Raw genomic sequence first — 18,299 nt, forward strand, 5'->3', positions numbered from 1 at the left:
TTAACAAGCATTAGAGTAATGTTTGTTTTTGCAAAGTTAGAACGTTTGCGTATTTTGGGTGCGATTGTTTCAGTTTTCGTCCATTTGGGCAACGAATATGAACTTTGCTGCATTGGGACAAAGAATGACTTCATTTCTATTCAGCTACTTTGTTTCCCTTCGAATTCGATGAACAATTCGAATTAATGAAAGAACGTCTAGCCATACGAAATAGTTTTGTTGATAAGCTGCACTCTTCGATTGCTACCGCTAAATTCACTGCGCCATCACGAGAGCAGCTGGTTCCCTGTGATTGTACCTTTTATCTCTATCTTTAGGCCTTTTAGACGCCACTGTAAGGATTGAAGAGAAGGTTCACAGCGCTGATCAATCCCTATGGGGATGCACCTACGCGTTTGACGTTTACTCAGACTTTGTCTAAGGTTTATAAACGCAGCCTTATAAATGACTTTCGGAGCTAGCCGATGTGATGCCGATTCAATGTTTTTATACTCCCAGACAATTTATCGACTCTAATTTATCGAATTTATCGATGACAGGTTTGGTTGGCAGTAGGACGGATTCGAACAAACGATCAATCATCCAGTTACAGCGGAACCTCACAACGACTGCGATACACCGTCCCTTGACTCCACTATAGGTCCACAATTACTATACAAAGGGTCACGCGTGCGTTCCGAATTTCTCATCGGGGGGTCGTAAGAGGGTGTGGGACCAAGGTGGGGTCGTCTGAAGGGGATGAGTGGGAGCTGAATAACGGTGCTCACGGTTAATTTCATGCGATACAATTTTGCATGTTTGTAGAGAGATATTTTCTCTATATTTGAGCAAAGAGGGGTGGGTGTAGTGTAGCGGTGAGGGGTTCCGCTTCCTGCACGATCGATCGGAGGTTCGAATCCGTCATAGTGCTCACCAAGCCTTTCATCCCTCAGGGGCCGATAATTGATACCACACTTGTTTGGGAGGATAAAAACACTGACTTGACACTTCGGCTAGCCACCGCAAGTCATTGTGTAGGCCAGTTACACGTTCGTAAACCTCAAACGATTCTGAATTGAAGTGAACGTGAGGGCGCATCCCAAGCGGATTGATTAACGCCAGAAATTTTAACTTTATTTCAGCAAAACCTAGTGTTTTCTAGGTTTTTTTTTTTTGAAACGTAATTGAAAATTCTAAAATTTTTCTTCTCATTTTTCATTTTCGTCAACTTGCTTTTGAGGGAACACTTACAGTGATCAAAATTTGTAGTAAAGGATTTTCCTCGATGCACATCAGAGTGTGGCACCGAGTTTCTCAACCCGTGCTGCTGCAGTCGTGCAATAAGAAAAGGGGCGAAGTTTCGAATTTTCAGCTGGGCGCCAAAATCTGTATGACTTCGAAGAAACTCCAACTACTCAGCTCGTCGTATACAAAATTTTACAAAAACTAGCATGGTTAAAAGTTTCTAATAGTGGAGAGTTTTTCCAATGAAATGCAATGGAATTTATATTTATTTTTATCCAGTTTGTTTTCGTTGTCCAAGAAGGTAGTTGAGAAAAGGTTGAGAAGTTTTGCTAAATATCTCATTATTTTCTCGACTAACTTTCAAAATTAGAAGTTGATGTCTCTGAAAAAAAAACATTTCAAATCTTTTACAGCGCAAATCTTCCTCTACAGAATGCGCACCTGGCTGCCCTTCTAGCTTCCTTCTGTGCTATGTTATGTTACGAGTTTTTCGTGATTTTACTGAAGAAGACGCATTTTGACCTATCTTCTTCCGTTCTTACACTTTTTAACATAATTTGTTTACCATTAATACTAACAGTAGATCAACAATACCAAATCTTTGGAGAATAAATATGAACCTTTCATTTGATCCTACTGCCATCGACTCCAGCGGCTGTTATGTTTGATGTAAGCGTTGCGATTCTCGTGCTCTTCTCCTCATTAGGATCGGGCAACTGACTTCATCAGTCCACCAGAAACGGAACAAAGAAGAATTGTCTTCAATTCCACTTATTTCCAGTCAAATATCGTAATCTTTCTCGAGTGTGTTGTCGTTTTTGTGCCTCTCTACTATTCATTAGTTGCTGCCAGATGGATCAACACCTCGTCTAGTGAGTTTCTGATCACATAGCAGCACACCTATTCATACATAAAGTTCTCTAGAAGCGGTGCGGATGTTGTCCACTGCAACGTCACCGAGGAAACTGAGTCGCCAAAACAGCAAAAATATCCGGATCGACCACGGTGACTCAGTTTCATCGCTTGAACCGGCTGAAATAGAGAAAAAAGTGAAACACTTGAAGGTTGGTAACTTGTAGTGATGTTCCGCTCAATTTCCTTTCGGGAGCGTTCACTTCGGAAGACTGCCTATTTTCAGCACGAAATCGGTGACTCTACGCTTCAGAACCCAAGTCGCACAGCTTCCATAACTCATATGTGAAAATACCTTTAAAACTATGTGCAAATGGGTGAAATAAAGGATTTTGAGAGAAGTTGTGCTTAAGCTTCGGGATTCAAAGCAATCTAAAAAATGAAGCATCCTTGAGTAAAACACGCTTGCTCTGCTTATTTCAGCAGCATTTCCTTACCTTGCCGAAGACCTGCGGCTTTCGCAAAGATCCATACCATCAACATTTGTGATGCCAACCTTTCTGATGAGCTGATACGCCCAAGTATTTTAACATTATTGGATGTGGATGTGGGAACAACCGGAGCAGAATATTAGAACGTCTGCAGAAGGTGAACAGCACAAATCTTTCCTTGCTTCTGTGAAAGAGGCTCTAAATTACGAATACGAAAAACAATGAGGTGGTTGTTAGTTCTTGGTCGTGCGGTAAAAGTAAGAGTGAAGTGGACGACGTTGACGTCCATCCTTCTTGTGATGCGACCGCACTTTCCACTTCAATTTAGAATCGCATGAGGTTTATGAACATATGTGCTGCTTGTTAAGTTTACATGCCATAACCGCTGCCAAAAATCATGAAATCACGTCAATGTCTTGGAGAAAGAAATTCCTGTCCATTACTGCAATACTTCCGATAGCGGTGACCAAAGCTGACCACAAAAATCTACAGACAACACTTGGAATCCTTTCGCTTCGTGGCTTTCACGTGTCGTAGTTGGTATAGCGAGTGGCTACCTGGATTACCAAAGAGCAATGTCTTTCCGTATACGATCTCAGCACATCGCTACCTATGGGAAAAAAAACATTGAGAGAACTGATAACCCACGCCGTTCGGACTTGGAAAAGGTTAATTTTTTAGTGAGGATATGAGTCGTACTCTCAAGCGAACATTCGGAGAGAGAAAACACCAGCACTCGAAAAAAGTGCGAACACAGTGGTTAATCAATTCTTCTTCATCCAATGTGAAATTTCTCGGGATTCTAAAAGACTGAGATCTTGTCCAGAACTGATGTCAGCATTAGCGACTAATTGGGCTTATTTCGTTGCTATAGACGAGTTTTGGAAGGTTAGACCAGAGAGAAATATCGGTAATGAAAATGACTTGTTCGTAGCTCGTTAATGATGGTCTTCATGTGCGATACCTGCGAAACCCGAAGAGATCTGTCTCTAGCAGTTCTCGGGAAAATATTTGTGTGTGGTGGCGCACGCGCAGAAGGTAACAGTGCTCGCAAAACACTTTCAGTAAAGTGATAAAGAGGACTCAAAAAGGAAAGAGCAGGAGTGTTGGTTCACCTCGCCGATGCAGAAAAGAAAAACTGCACATATTGAGACTTCGGGTATTATGAAACGAAAACGACTATTCCGCGAAACTTAATGTAAAAACTACTGCATCAAGAAAAAAGATTCAGAACATCATTCACGGTCTCTTCCCTGATCTCTTCCACTTGTCTTCACACATATGTTGAGGGACAATGAACATGCCATCCCACAGTTCGTGAGGAGCTATTCACTCATATTTGCTTACAGGTACTGAAGACAGTCATGTTTTGGTGGCTTTTCTCTCTTCCGAGGTTAAACATGTCATTATGTGCTGCACCTGGTCCCGACAGGATCAGGTCCGGATATCTGAAGAACGTACCGCCATATCAATCAACCAACTGCCATAGCCTTCTACTCTTCTCTTTCTTTCTCTCTCTCTTCCTATCCGGATACTCTAACCAGTGGAAAACAGCCAGAACCATTAAAAAAGGAGATGGGCGTGCACGTGACACCTGCGACACCAGAAGACATCTGTCTGTGGCATTCACTTTCATGACAGAAGAGCAGCGCCAGCGGAATATGAGAACTCTTAGACTACAGCTTGACAACTATCGCGGAAAGTCCGCGAGTTTTTATCGCAGAGCCCGCAACCCAATGGTATCCAAAAACCCCCGAACACTACGCCCTTCAACTTTTCTCCTCAAGAACCACTCTTATTTAGATTCTCAGAAGAAAAACGAAGATAGGCCCACTTGCCTTCTTAAGCCTTTTGTATTCCTTTTTATGTTGTTCCTTTTTCCTTACTTAGTATTTCTTCACTCTGTTCATTCTTTTGTTTATCATTACTTTTGGTTTAATTGCCCAAGTTTGAGGTGTTGCACATAAAACGTTTTAACAGGTGTCGTGTGTAGCCCGAAGGAACACAGAGAATTGTCGCAGTACACTGAACCAACAACGACAGCCTTTCCGCACATGGTGCATCGGCCCACTACGTTCCCGACGCCCGAACCCGCAGGTACGGAATTGGATCAATTAGTGCTCAAGATTTTTGATAATTTCGCAGCATACTGATAATCTTGAGTACATTGGACCTTTTGTATCACGGATTTCCGATTGCATTTTTATTTTACGCAAGTCTACCGGATTATTTGTTTGCAAACGCTGATTATTCTGCCCCTTCAATACGATACTACGAGATACGCAGACACAGACAACTTAACGAATACCAACACGTCCCATAACTAATCGTAGACATAGGGGAAAAGATGTCAGGCCCGGCTACACTACGCTCACACAAAGGGCTTTTAACTCGATACCGCAATTGCTTAACGCGGCTTCTTGACGAGCAATCCCCAACGCAGCCAGATGACGTTCGCATAGACCAAACATCAATACAAAAACTCCGCAGATCCTCCTTTGTACTATCAGCAACGAAGCAGCTCGTCACAGATGCCCTAAATAACTTCACGTCCGCACTAGATGATCTTCAAGAACCACTCACTGAAGAAAACGATAAGCAAGTGACGCAGTATTTAGACAAAGCTCACGCAGTGTTGGAGCGAGCACAAGAACGAATAATCAGCATAGAGGGGCAACTATTAGGACCCAGTCAGGAAGAAACAACAGTAGTACAAATGAGAACTGCAGCACAAATTCCAAAACTCCCAGCGATCCCTATACCAACGTTTACGGGGAAAATCTGGGAATTTTCAAATTTCTGGACACTGTTCGAAGCCAATGTACATCAACAACCTTTGACGAAGCTTCAGAAATTCAACCATCTTGTCAACACTTTGAGAGGAGAAGCCCGAGAGCTTATACGCCGTTATCCCATCACTGAGTCAAATTATGATCATACAGTTGACCTCTTACACTCTAAATACGACAATGAGACAGCTCTCATCGGGAATCTACCAACGCGTCTAGAAACGGCAAAAGCTGAATCAAAGAACATCAAAGCACAGAGACGCCTTCTAGAAACGATCATTCCGATCATCACACAGCTACAAGAACTAAGGGTCAATCTCGACGGATCCTACCTCTCGCAGAAAATTCTTGCCAAGTTCTCAACCACTCTGCAGCGTCAAGCATTACAAGAGTACGTCGCGCAGAATACACAAGAAAGCGATTGGAATATGAGTCGTACATTGTCAATCCTTGACAACCTTATTTCCACCGAAGAAAAAATCAACGAAATGGTAGATAGAAATGAGCGAGAGGATGCAACACCCACTTATCAATCAGACAAATATACAAAGAGTCGTTGTCAAAAGATTCCATCATCAACATCACAGCAGTGTTGTATGTTTTGCTACTCCAACACACACAAATCGGTTGATTGTAATCGAATGTCAAGTCCATCAGATCGTCGAACATTCCTGCTTAACGACAACAGATGCTTGAATTGCGGGAGAGAAGGACACTTTCTCGCAGAATGTATAAGCAAAGGATGCAGGAATTGCAATGGACAGAAACACCATCATACCATCTGTCCAAGATATGCGAAGGGCCCCAACGCGACAGAGGCGAAAGGACCCATGACTCAGAAACCACCACGAGACTGGGTAGAACAGACACTACCACAACCTCAGAAGCTACACGCAGTCACCTCTAAACTAAACAGACAGAAATCAGAAAAGAAAATAGCTCGAGCCAATCCCGTACAGACGCATGGTACGGATTTCACAGACATCATCTCCGAGACGTGTCCCAGCACAACAGTACTTCATAACGCAGAACGTGATAAGGGCAGTCATCACGTCCTGCTATTAACCGGTGTAGCAAAAGTTTGGGATGAACCAAACAAACTATGGAAAGAGGTGGAGAGCCTCTTTGACACCGGAGCCGACCAGTCGTTTATTAGCCAACGTCTTGCGGACGAATTGGGACTGGAGTGTACAAAACAACAAGAATTTTTAATGTACACCTTCGGCACAGAAAAACCACACCAGCACATTGTGGAACAACCCAGCTAGAGCTTTGGGACAATGACGGGAGAAGGCACGCAGTGCAACTCTGCACAACTCCGGTACTTACAGGGAAAGGACACCCTGTTCACCTTGGCACAGAGGACCGTGAGTTCGTGAGACAACATCACATTCAGCTGTCGAAACCGACAGACACTCCTAGATCCACCCCGCAGATTTTACTAGGGTGTGACCAACTATGGAGTCTATTAGACACACCGCTTCCGCGTTTCACACTTCCATCAGGCTTACAACTTATTCCATCCAAACTCGGGTACCTGCTATCGGGAAAACAGCAATTACCTAAGAGTATGAAGACACAGCAAGCCGTGAGGAACATAAATACACTCACCATGAACACAGTCACCAACGACTTTGAAGAGGAACTAAAGCGTTGGGACAAGTACTGAACAATGGACTCAGCCGGAATATGCGAGTTCACAGGGACAAAAAACGCGGAGAAAGAGGCGGTGAACCAGAAGGTAACGGATTACTTCAACGAGACAATAGAACATCGAGAAGACGGCTACTACGTACGGCTTCTGTACAAAGACAACCACCCTCCTTTACCAGACAACAGAAATATAGCAGTGAAGAGACTTCACAGCGTAATTAACATGCTACGGAACAACGCAGACCTCCTGAGGAATTATGATAACACTCTTCGGGACCAGCAGAAGTTAGGGATAATCGAAGAAATTCCCAATGAACAAAATTCTGTTCAGATTAAAAAAGGAAAAATCCTTCATTACATCTCACATCAACCGGTTTTAACCCCGCATAAGGAGACGACAAAACTCAGAATCGTCTTCAACGCATCGTCACACTATAGAGAATGTCCTTCCCTCAACGACATTCTACATCAAGGACCATTTATTCTTCCAGAACTATATGGTCTACTAATCAGATTTCGAATACCAACTTACGTGACCGTATCTGATGTAGAAAAAGCATTTCTGCAAGTACGCCTACATGAGCAAGACCGAGACGCCGCACGGTTCTTGTGGTTAAGAAACCTCGAGTCGCCGGTCACAGAAAACAATATGATCACATTCCACTTCACCAGAGTGACATTCGGACTTAACGTTTCACCGTTTCTACTCGCAGGCACAGTACAATACCACCTTCAGAACGCAGTAGAAGGCAAGAAACTAGCACAAGAAATTCGAGACAATCTATACGTCGACAACTTGATACTCGGCGCACATGATATAGAAGAATTAAGACAAAAAGCCATAGTGGCACGACAGATCTTCAAGGACATGAACATGAATCTGCGCGAGTTCCTGGCCAACACGAATTCACTACAGGAACTCCTTCCACAGCAGGCGATTGCCAAATCAACAACATTGAAAGTACTCGGCATCGCGTGGGACGCGCCAACAGACTGTCTCAAGATGAGAACCTTATTTCCGTGCAACGAAGACGTTACCAAAAGATTGATCGCACGACAAATCGCATCCATATACGACCCCTTGGGATGGCTAGTTCCTTTACCTACACCTGCGAAACATTTCCAACAACAATTATGGAAACAAAAATTTGCGTGGGACACTCAGTTACCAGAGCCAGTCTCAAAACAATGGAAGAGCCTAGCCAGCAACGTAGATAATTTCGAAGTGATATTCCCACGCAGGTTCTCGATAGACATCAAACAGATCAAATTAGCGATCTTTGCCGACGCTAGCGACATAGCAATGGCCACATGTGCCTATTTCTTTGATAACACTAACTCTTCGTTAGTGATGGCCCGATGTAAACTACCTTCAATCCGGACGCTGCCAACTATTCCGAAACTAGAAATAAACGCACTCACGATGGCAGCACGACTCGCATGGGCAGTGTATCAAGCGTTGGAATCTTCGTCAAAGACACCCAACCAGATCCTCCTTTTCTCGGATACACACAGATTGCCCTTAGTTGGCTAACACTCTCGCCAACGACATCTAATGCAGGAGTGCTCGTACACAACTGAATAAAGGAGATCCAAAAAATTGTGACCGCACTCAACGACAAGGGAGCAGCGGTTCGTTTCGGCTACGTCAGTACTCACGACAACCCAGCAGATGCCGGAACGAGAGGACTCACACGAGAGCAACTAAAGGACCATAAATTATGGTGGAAAGGTCCAAAATTCCTCGGCCAGCCCGAGACAGAATGGAATATAAAGTTTTATCCATATGATAAGCAGACGTCAACAGATTCGACAGTAGATCAGGCGAGAATCAACACCACACTGAAAATTGTAGATATTATGGAACCCATCATAAACCTGATCCGCTTCAGTTCACTCTTGAAAGCGAAGAGAGTTACAGCTAGAACACTGGTCTCCCTCAAAAAGCTGTTGCAGCCCTTATCGGAACAAACGAGGAACCGGATATACCGAAACATCCCAGAGCTCCTACGTATTACGTGTATTACGTGGTCCACACGGTTGACGGCTGAAGATATTCTCACAGCCCGACTGAGACTCATACGCGACCACCAACATTTATACTTGTCAAGAGACTACAAGAAATCCGTGGACAACTCATTACGCCTCTTTAAGGACGAAGATGACATATGGCGTTCACGAGGACGGCTGCAGCACTCGGCTTTGAACACACACGCAAAATCACCAATCTTCATTGCGCCTAACACAAGACTAGCCTTCCTAATCATCCAAGATGCCCACGGAAGATATCATCAAGGAATAGAACACACTATTGCTACGGTGCGTCAGACATACTGGATACCAAAGATACGCCAACAGACTAGGAAGCTAGTGCAGCAGTGCGCGAAGTGCCGACGCTTCAATGCTCCCCCATATCCGTACCCGGAGAGCACAGACCTACCACCACGACGCGTGCTTCAAAGCAGAGTTTTCCAACATATCGGCCTGGACTTTTTCGACTTACCACGTACGTCAAATGCTGCAGAAAATCAACGTTATTACGGATGTATATTTACCTGCACAGTTACACGGCTAATACACCTAGAAATGCTAGAAAACATGAGCACGGTAGAGTTTATCAACGCGTTACGTCGCTTCGTGGCAAGGCGTGGACTACCCACGTCAATCACATGCGATAACGCACCCACGTTCCTATTGACGTCATCCATTCTGAAAAGCAGAACAAAAGAGTCACAACTGAACGACGAAGTAGAACAGATCCTAGCGGATAAAGAGATTCGATGGAAGCACATCACTCCATATGCTCCATGGCAAGGCGGCTTTTACGAATGACTGATCAAATCCATCAAACACGCCCTCTACAAGGCATTGAGAGGTTCAGCCCAAAGATCCGAAAGCAGCTTAAACACAGTACTTACCGAGATCGAAGCCTGCCTTAACTCCAGGCCACTAACCTACCAATCCGCAAAGCAAGAGGATTTAACGTCGATAAGACCAGTGGATTTCCTTCAACGCGACATCAATATCACATTCCCACATGAACGACTCGTCGAACCCACCGACGACGACACAGATTACTTGCCACCAGATGAACTACGCGCACTCCAAACACGGCAAGAGGTGAACACGGCACCGAAATCTTCCTGCGAAGCCAAGGCGAAATTCTGGAAAATTTGGCAAGACCAATACCTCACAAGTTTACAAAAAAAACATAAGACATGGCTGACGAATCAAAAACACGGTCAGCAAGGCCCGAAGATCGGGGACGTAGTGCTCGTTTGCGACCCAATCTTACCGAGAAATGAGTGGAGAATGGCTAGAATAACGGGCACCCAGAGAGGTTCAGATAAGGCCATACGAGAAGTGGAACTTATCACATCCACACATCGGAAGATCCGACGCCCAGTAAACTTAATAACACCACTCGAAATCTCTGCCCACTCCTCGGACCCCGGATCCAGTGAGCGGGAGGGAAACGAGGATGGGAACGAGCAAGAGGATCAAACAACCGCGAAGGAAACCACGGCAAGATATAATCTCCGTCCACACCGACCAGTAAACTACACAGAAAAAACGGTGGCGGCGACCTCCACAAGAAACGCGAAACCCCTTCCAACAAGATGGTTTCTTTTCCACCTCATGTTTCTGGCCTTGATCGCACCAAATTACAGCCAAAAAAACGCCTCAGAGTCAGATGACGTATATATCAAAAGGCATTCTCATTCAGACCTCGATGAAACAGATATTTGAAATGCGCACGGACAGATCATACAAACTGTATGAGACACGGTTGAACCAACTACTACTGAAATTACCACCGCAAATCACGTTACACGACCACGCGGGGACACAAAAAGGGCACAAAAACAAGAAACTGAGACAACCGCGATGCGGGACATCTAGCGGTACGCGCTGTACGCAGAGAGCGGAACACGATCTAGGAATAGAATATCGAAGCCAAACGCAGAGCCAACGTCATTATACCCTCCAACTCATACCCAAGGTTCTAACGAAAAAGGCGCACGGTGAATACTCTGCACACGACACTGACAATTTGAACGTGAAATTTCCTCTCAAAACGCTAACAGCGCATGTAGAACTTGTACACTTAGACATCAGAAAAGAAAATGCCCCACACATATCGCAGAAACTCGTAACGCTGAAAATTTCATGTTTCAGAACGATGTCTCACCTCAGGGAAGAACCTCACCAAGACGAGTCCCCCAGCAGGACGAGCCATAATAACAGTGACCAACGCAGCATCGAGTCGCTAGATTCGTATCGGGATGATCCCGAGTTCGAAGAGGATGTGTGGAATCAACTGCAGCAACTCCGGACTGCTCTCCACTTCCTACCGAATGCCGACAAACTACGTGATCAGATCATTACGGTTGTATTACAATTGGATGTCGCCTCATCATCCTTGACTAACTTTGTAGAGCAAGTACAATCTCTGACCCTCAGGAACACCCTGTCTAGGTCCCAGCGCGTGAGCAAGAGGTACTACCTCAGCCTGTGGGGCGATAAGATAAATGTGGAACTACAGTTCAGCAGGACGCAGCCGAGAACACTATTTGCTATACCACCAATACTTGTTGCCCTCAGATCTACGACTCAGGATTGGTGGGACGAGTTAATCCGAATGCCAGCTTACAACGCCAATGGACACCCCATGCAACTGGATGAAGACTTCCTGGAGAGGCGCATCGCAGACGAACTGCAAGTGCTTGATCGGAACCGCGATAGAGTGGCGAACTATATCCACGAAACGAGCATGGTGGGTCAGCTCAAACAGGAATCCCTAAAAGAACAGATAGCGCAAACCTTGAAGGTAATAATACAGTCCCACTCAGATGCCGATGATACGAAGAAGATCATTATTGACAACAGTCATCTCCTTCATGACCACATCGAAGTAGCAAAACAACAACTGATCTTAACACTCTAGACAGCGATCCAGAACAGGGGCAGGGGGCAGACCATGCCGAGCATCGACATGGAGACTCAGACAGAAACCCCCGCCGGGGACGCGGAATGCCAAACTCTCCCAACCGGGCAATGCGACCAATCAACACAGATCGAACCGACGACGCAGACGCAACCCACCCAGGCCTTCGAAGAACCCGGAGAGGATACAGACAGCGAGACCCAACAAGACGAACCACTGAACAGCAAAAATGGCAAGCGTCACTTGATCAAGAACCAGCCCCCACATTGAAGCAAAAAAGAGAAAGGAACAAGAGGAAGGGGAGAGGAATGACGAGAATGTCCTAGAAGTTATGGATGAAGTCGGCGAGGACGAGAGTGGAGTCGAGTATGAACAGGACGAACAGAGTGAAGAAGACATGGCCGCAGAACAGGTGGAACGGGAAGTACAACAGGCTCGAGCGCAGGTGGAACCAGCGAGAGGAGGCGCTAACCCGGGGGAACTCGCAGAAGCAGAGGGTCGTGCAAATCCGGAAGAGGATCCAGTCAGAGAACGGGAGAGACGGCGCCAACGACTCAGAGCGGAACTACGAAGCGCCCAACAGGAACGGGATGATCTTTGTCACATGCTACAACAACTGGAGAGACATCCCTCATGCCCGGCACGCCGGTACAGCCATGCGGACGTACGACATTCCGAGCAAGGAATCATATGTTGCGTGTTCTGCAACGCAGTCCAACAGCACTATAGCGACTCTTGCTTAGCAATGATGGACGCGGAGACAAGGAGACAATATCTAATTGAACGCGGAAGATGTCTGAAGTGTCTCAGAGAGAACTGCAGAGGGGGTGTAGATTGTCCAAGAAGAAACGCGTCATGTTTTTACTGCCACGAGTATTCCCACGACGCCGCAGTATGCCCCATGCCTGATCAGACAAGAGACGTTCGGTACCGGATGGAAGAACTAAACCTTGGTCTAGAGGAGGCCATGAACAAAGTCAAGCGACGCCGACGAAGACTGGAACGATTCGACGCAGAGCAAAGGATCTAGGACGCTGGAGGGGGAGTATCGCGGAACGTCCGCGAGTTTTTATTTATTTTTTAAGCAGAGCCCGCAACCCAATGGTATCCAAAGACCTCCGGACACTACGCCCTTTAACTTTTCTCCTCAGGAACCACTCTTACTTAGATTCTCAGAAGAAAAACGAAGGTAGGCACACTTGCCTTCTTAAGCCTTTTGTATTCCTTTTTATGTTGTTCCTTTTTCCTTACTTGGTAATTCTTCACTCTGTTCATTCTGTTTATCATTACTTTTGGTTTAATTACCCAAGTTTGAGGTGTTGCACATAAAACGTATTATCAACTGGTGTCGTGTGTAGCTCGAAGGAACACAGAGAATTGTCGCAGTACACTGAACCACCAACGACAGCCTTTCCGCACAACAACATCTTGACGAGGAACTTCCTCTTGTTCCGGGGGAGGAGAAAGGAGAAAGTTTTTCAGAGGAGAAAGTTGCATCGTCAGCTGAAACGTGATCATGAGAACGAGTGGACTTCAAGAGCGAAGAAGTCTGAAAAGGCGTGGGAGGACAAGAACCCGAGAAAACCCTATGCTCTGCTAAGAAAGTAGTGCGGCATCATGAAGAGATGTTAGCCTGTCCTCAACTCTGCCATAGGACTCGGAGAGCAACCCATCTGGAGGGAGTATTTTAACGCTTTGCTGAACCGACCGGCGCCATTAATACCTTAGCTCGAGCATGTCCAACGACCAGCGTTCATCTCGTTCAATGAGAAACCACCGACCGTGTCGGAGGTTCTGGTCTGTATATAAAAAAACGAAGGGTAAAAAATCTGACAAATAATTAACTCATGCTGAAATATCTCCCTCCTTCTGCAATTCGTGAGATGACGAAGACCACCCATCTAATGTGGATTGACGAAAGGATACCTGACTAGTAGAGACTCCTGGAGACGTATCATGATTCCGTCACGGGAAGCTATCCGTCACGAGACCCAGAAGCTGCAGAGGAATATCGCTGGTGAGAGGGCCTTTTCAATGCGCTTCGCGCCTATTTTAATCCAAGGACGTTCATTCTCATACATGAGGACGTGAATAGAAAGATAAAGAGAAGAACAATTACTGTTGTTTGAACACGAGCAGATTTCACTTCATTTTGAAGTTCGTTCGAAGTGGAAATAGGAGTAAGTCGTCCCAAGATCACTCTTGCACAACTTTGCATTCCGGAAAACCTGAGCAAGAATCAGAATGAACAGACAACCAACTGAACTTGTAGACGAGCTCCGTTATTTCGGTTCTATGCTGAAAAACGATGATAGCTACGAGACAAATATCCAGTAGATAGGCTAAGGCCAGCGCTGCATTCATCTCCTTAACAAAGTGGTTGTGTTCGACCTCCATCGTCAAAGAAGTCATGCTGCGAGTCTATCTATCCGCAGTTAGCCCCATCATGCTGTACGGATCGTAAACTTGGGCAGCACCGTCTACGATGGTGAAGAGCTTTGTTTGCACAGACCACTTAAACGGTTGTTTGGCTACTTTTGGCTTCTTTTAATAGTGTGCCATAACGAAGAACTGTACTCAGAAGTGGAAATGGTGTGCCGGCGTATGACGCGAGGAAACATCGACATTTAGCCCCATTCTCTAAGTTAGCCGCAGAAAGCCGTCATCAATTTCTTGCTCGCACTATGTCTTGTCCAAGTTGTTCTGAGGACTTCCAGACTTAAACTGAAAAAAGACTTCCTGTTCGTGAAAGTTCTGGAGATAAGTGGTAGGGGATGATTAAAGAATACTTGGTGTTGACAGAGGTTCAGTCGAGAAGTAAAATTTCGCCGTTTATGGACGACCTAACAAGATGCGTTCTGATATGTGTGAGGACGACACACTCCGGCAAAGATGCAGATAAGCCGCGTTAGGCCGTAACATCCGCCTGCTGTTTAGGTCAAGTAAGTCAGGTCATCTGAGTGTCGAATATGCGGCGAACTGCAGAGAGCTTAATTTGATGCGGTTATTTATATAGTAATGCTCCACCCACACTCTTTGTACATTAGCAAAGATAAACGTTCTATGAATCCATTTTTGCTCATCTAACTGCTTTCGAAACATTGAGAGAATTGAGAGAAAAGACTTTAAAAAGACTCATTCCCTCAGCGAACCACAGTCTCCGTTTTCATTCATTTTTTCTCCTGATCTCTGCCAGAATAAAGGACAACTCTACAGCCTTCACTTCCTTCTTCTCCGATCGGAACCGCCAATTTCCTACCATTGTCACCAGATCGTTATTAATTTAGAATCATTGCACTCTTTACCTTTTACTCCTTTTATTACTTACTCTCTAGTACTCCTACTGAATACACATTCTCCATCCTCACCTTTCTAGTATTGCTTATCTAGGTTTTTGTAACTTCTGCACTGACTCTTCTATGCTTATTACTGGGTGCTTCCACTTCGACTTTTAGTACTGCATTCAGAGAAGTGAATCACAGATGTATGATGTAATGGGCATCATATATTCTCGTTGCCTAATCAATAACTAGATTTGTTTGCAACCCTTCAAACTATTTTCTATATCTCCTTTAGCTGCCAAAGCTGAAAAACGAACCAACATTGTGTGGGCTGGAATTTACTCTGTTGTTCGCCTATCGCTCTCAGTTGTCAAATAACATTATGCGCACAGTATTGTAGATGCCAGAAAACAGTCACGTCAAACAACCATACGTATGTAATCAAGCGTGCTTTTCGGACACGATCTTCCTAAGAACGGTTACCCCTTCATTCTTTCCAATGTTGTCGCTTACGCAGCTATTGAAAAAAGAATGGAATAAACAAAACTTAGAAAAAAATGAAAGAAGTGATGAATAAACTGGAATAAAATAATATGTCGAACAATTAGTAAGATGAATAAAGCATTCATGGTCGATTTGCAGGTGATTTTAGCGGTGAACACAGATCACAATTGGAAGTGAGAGGAGGAACAAGAGGGAAGTACCGGTAACAATTGGCTGAGCGCACCTGACCTGCCATGCGCCCACGGCTGCCACTCCACCAGCTAAACAACATCCACAACCGCCTTGGATCACCTAAACCCAGCTTCCTACTACCGTTGAATCAACGTTCGCGTCGCGATAGGACAGTGGAAACTGCCAATTTGGAAGCTAAAGAAGTGAAAGATGAGTTGACGCAACAAGTTCTGACACGCGAATGTGGTAAACTGAGCGCATGTTACCAAAAATTAAGGAGAAAAAGTAAGTCCTTCTGTCTAATTAGAAGATATGTCGTTAGAATCATACCAAATGGTGATAAGCGTGATATGCGTGATCTACATTGACCTCATTTGACAAACTCCACACAGATATGGATTATTACAAGAACATGCTGCAGAAAAAATGCTAACAATGCATATATTTTCACACGTCCCACGTCCTATCTGCTCTATATAAATTCGCAGCGCAAAAGTATGTGTTTATCACAATCTCTTTCAACGAACTCAATGTTCAACTTCCAACTATAACAAGTGTATGCTCAGCGACTTACGGCGGTACTAGAGAGTAAGTAATAAAAGGAGTAAAAGGTAAAGAGTGCAATGATTCTGAATCAATAACGATGTGGTGACAATGGAAGGAAATTTGCGGTTACGATCGAAGAGAAGAAGTTAGTGAAGGCTGTAGAGTCGTCCTTTATTCTGGCGGAAATAAACAAAAAAAGAATGAAAGTGGAGACTGTGGTTCGCTGAGGGTATGATTATTTTTGAAGTCTCTTCTTTCAGTTCTCCCAATGTTTCCGAAGCAGTTAGATGAGCAAAGATGGATTGAAGATGGACTTCTGACTTTTGAAGCACAACATTTCTACTTCTGAGTAGAGATCTTCGTTATGGCACACTATTTAAAGTAGCCAAAAGTAGCCACACAACCGTCTAAATAGCTTATTCTCCGTGCAATTAAGGCTCTCCATCTTCGTAGACGGTGCTGCCCAAGTTCACGATCCGTACATCATGATGTGGCTAATTGCGGATAGGTAGACTCGCAGCATGACTTCGTTGACGTGGGAGTCGACCACAACCACTTTGTTAAAGAGATGAATGCAGAGGTGGCTTTGGCTTATCTTCCGGATGCGTTTCGAAAGTATGTATCCACTCTGAACTTGACGATCTCATGTTTCTCGCTCATTCCTGTTGGAGTGAAATAGTCTCATTAGATTTCTCGTGGTCGATAATAGTCAGCTGCTTGCTTTCGAAGAACGTTTTTGTCTCAAGCGACAATGGGAGTTTTTTTTTTTTTAAGAATTTGTCTGTTTCAAAAGTATGTGTCCACCCCGTGATTTTCGTCAATCTGAATTCTCTCTCAAAGTGGTGTATTTTTGACGGGAAAATTCTGTCATACATCATACGCTCTTCACCGAGGAACAAACTCAAATCCGAGCCCTTAGAGTTGCCGAGTTGACAAACCGAGGCATTGCTCGTCAGATCGGTCGTTCGCACGGATACGTCAACCGTTACCTCCAGAATCCTCATAGCATAAACAGATCATTGCGCTGGGTTCGCTTTATGCCCCGCCCGTGCATCGTCTATCAGCGCCCCTCATCGTCTAATAAACATGACTTGCAGGCCATGCTGTCTCTACTATTGCCTCCGTACGGAGTGTCGATCGTTCACCTACAGAGATATTTCAAACTATTGCACAAGAACTGCCAGGAGTAGAACATGATTGTATTTTTTATTTGTGTAAAACAAAGCAAAACGGAACTTTTAAGTCTTTTAGGTCTGTTAAGAAGATAAAGTGGAAAGATGGATCAACTAATACTAACATATTTTGTAAGACTTTGTTCTGTTTGATTTCAGAAAATCGGTATAAATCCCGTCAAAATCCGAGTACTTATTGCTTGATTAATTCAAATTTGCCCACAATGCACGTACAGATCCATTTCAAAATTTAATTTGAGCGTGAAGTGATGAAAATGCTTTCGAACGTGTCGTAGTGATTCAAAAAGTTCTTGACTGAACGGTTCACGTTTTGACACCACGTTGGATTGCATCAAAGAAGTTTTCAGAAACAAGGGGAGGCAGTTTCAGCCTTTTGCATGAAAAGAAGATTTTTGAAAATCAGTTCCTCATTGAACTCATCGCGGAAATGAAGAGTGCTTGAAGCATTGATGAATGGTGAATGTTCTGTTGTATAGAGATGTAGGCAATCTAGGCAACCATCAACATTTTCATCTTTTGGATTTTTTCACTTTCTACGTTGCTACGTTGTTATCTTTTTGTTCTTTGAACCCTCCTAAAAGCCAACTCAACCAACTAATTCCAATACAAACACGGCACAGAAACTGAGAAACAAACTCGGTGACGAG

The 18,299-nt window shown here is 44.4% G+C and overlaps 4 protein-coding genes across 7 annotated transcripts; all 4 read left to right on the forward strand.

Moving 5' to 3' along the window:
• Window positions 1–1,884: 1,884 nt before the first annotated feature.
• Window positions 1,885–2,425, forward strand: RB195_005762 (uncharacterized protein; the record flags this gene model as incomplete). The annotated part of the gene is made up of 4 exons (XM_064178482.1): window positions 1,885–1,893; window positions 2,006–2,096; window positions 2,149–2,288; window positions 2,363–2,425. 4 exons carry the CDS (start codon window positions 1,885–1,887, stop codon window positions 2,423–2,425), a joined length of 303 nt encoding a protein of 100 aa, XP_064035525.1.
• Window positions 2,426–4,914: 2,489 nt separating this feature from the next.
• On the forward strand, window positions 4,915–6,624 carry RB195_005763 (uncharacterized protein; the record flags this gene model as incomplete). The annotated part of the gene is made up of 1 exon (XM_064178483.1): window positions 4,915–6,624. The coding sequence occupies one exon, from the start codon at window positions 4,915–4,917 to the stop codon at window positions 6,622–6,624; it is 1,710 nt and encodes a 569-aa protein (XP_064035526.1).
• Window positions 6,625–7,028: 404 nt separating this feature from the next.
• On the forward strand, window positions 7,029–12,227 carry RB195_005764 (uncharacterized protein; the record flags this gene model as incomplete). 4 transcript variants are annotated; one of them, XM_064178488.1, is made up of 5 exons in its annotated part: window positions 7,029–8,534; window positions 8,597–9,696; window positions 9,955–10,564; window positions 10,737–11,840; window positions 11,958–12,227. In XM_064178488.1, 5 exons carry the CDS (start codon window positions 7,029–7,031, stop codon window positions 12,225–12,227), a joined length of 4,590 nt encoding a protein of 1,529 aa, XP_064035527.1. The 4 variants fall into 4 exon arrangements, with proteins under 4 accessions (XP_064035527.1, XP_064035528.1, XP_064035529.1 ...); XM_064178485.1 differs by lacking the exons at window positions 8,597–9,696; window positions 9,955–10,564; window positions 10,737–11,840; window positions 11,958–12,227 and having other exon boundaries at window positions 7,029–8,543; XM_064178486.1 differs by lacking the exons at window positions 7,029–8,534; window positions 9,955–10,564; window positions 10,737–11,840; window positions 11,958–12,227 and having other exon boundaries at window positions 8,870–9,841.
• A 61-nt stretch (window positions 12,228–12,288) lies between these two features.
• On the forward strand, window positions 12,289–12,987 carry RB195_005765 (uncharacterized protein; the record flags this gene model as incomplete). The annotated part of the gene is made up of 1 exon (XM_064178489.1): window positions 12,289–12,987. One exon carries the CDS (start codon window positions 12,289–12,291, stop codon window positions 12,985–12,987), a length of 699 nt encoding a protein of 232 aa, XP_064035531.1.
• Window positions 12,988–18,299: the final 5,312 nt, after the last annotated feature.

The sequence above is a fragment of the Necator americanus genome, chromosome I (assembly GCF_031761385.1).
Source record: "Necator americanus strain Aroian chromosome I, whole genome shotgun sequence".
In the NCBI taxonomy this organism is placed as follows: Eukaryota; Metazoa; Nematoda; class Chromadorea; order Rhabditida; family Ancylostomatidae; genus Necator; species Necator americanus.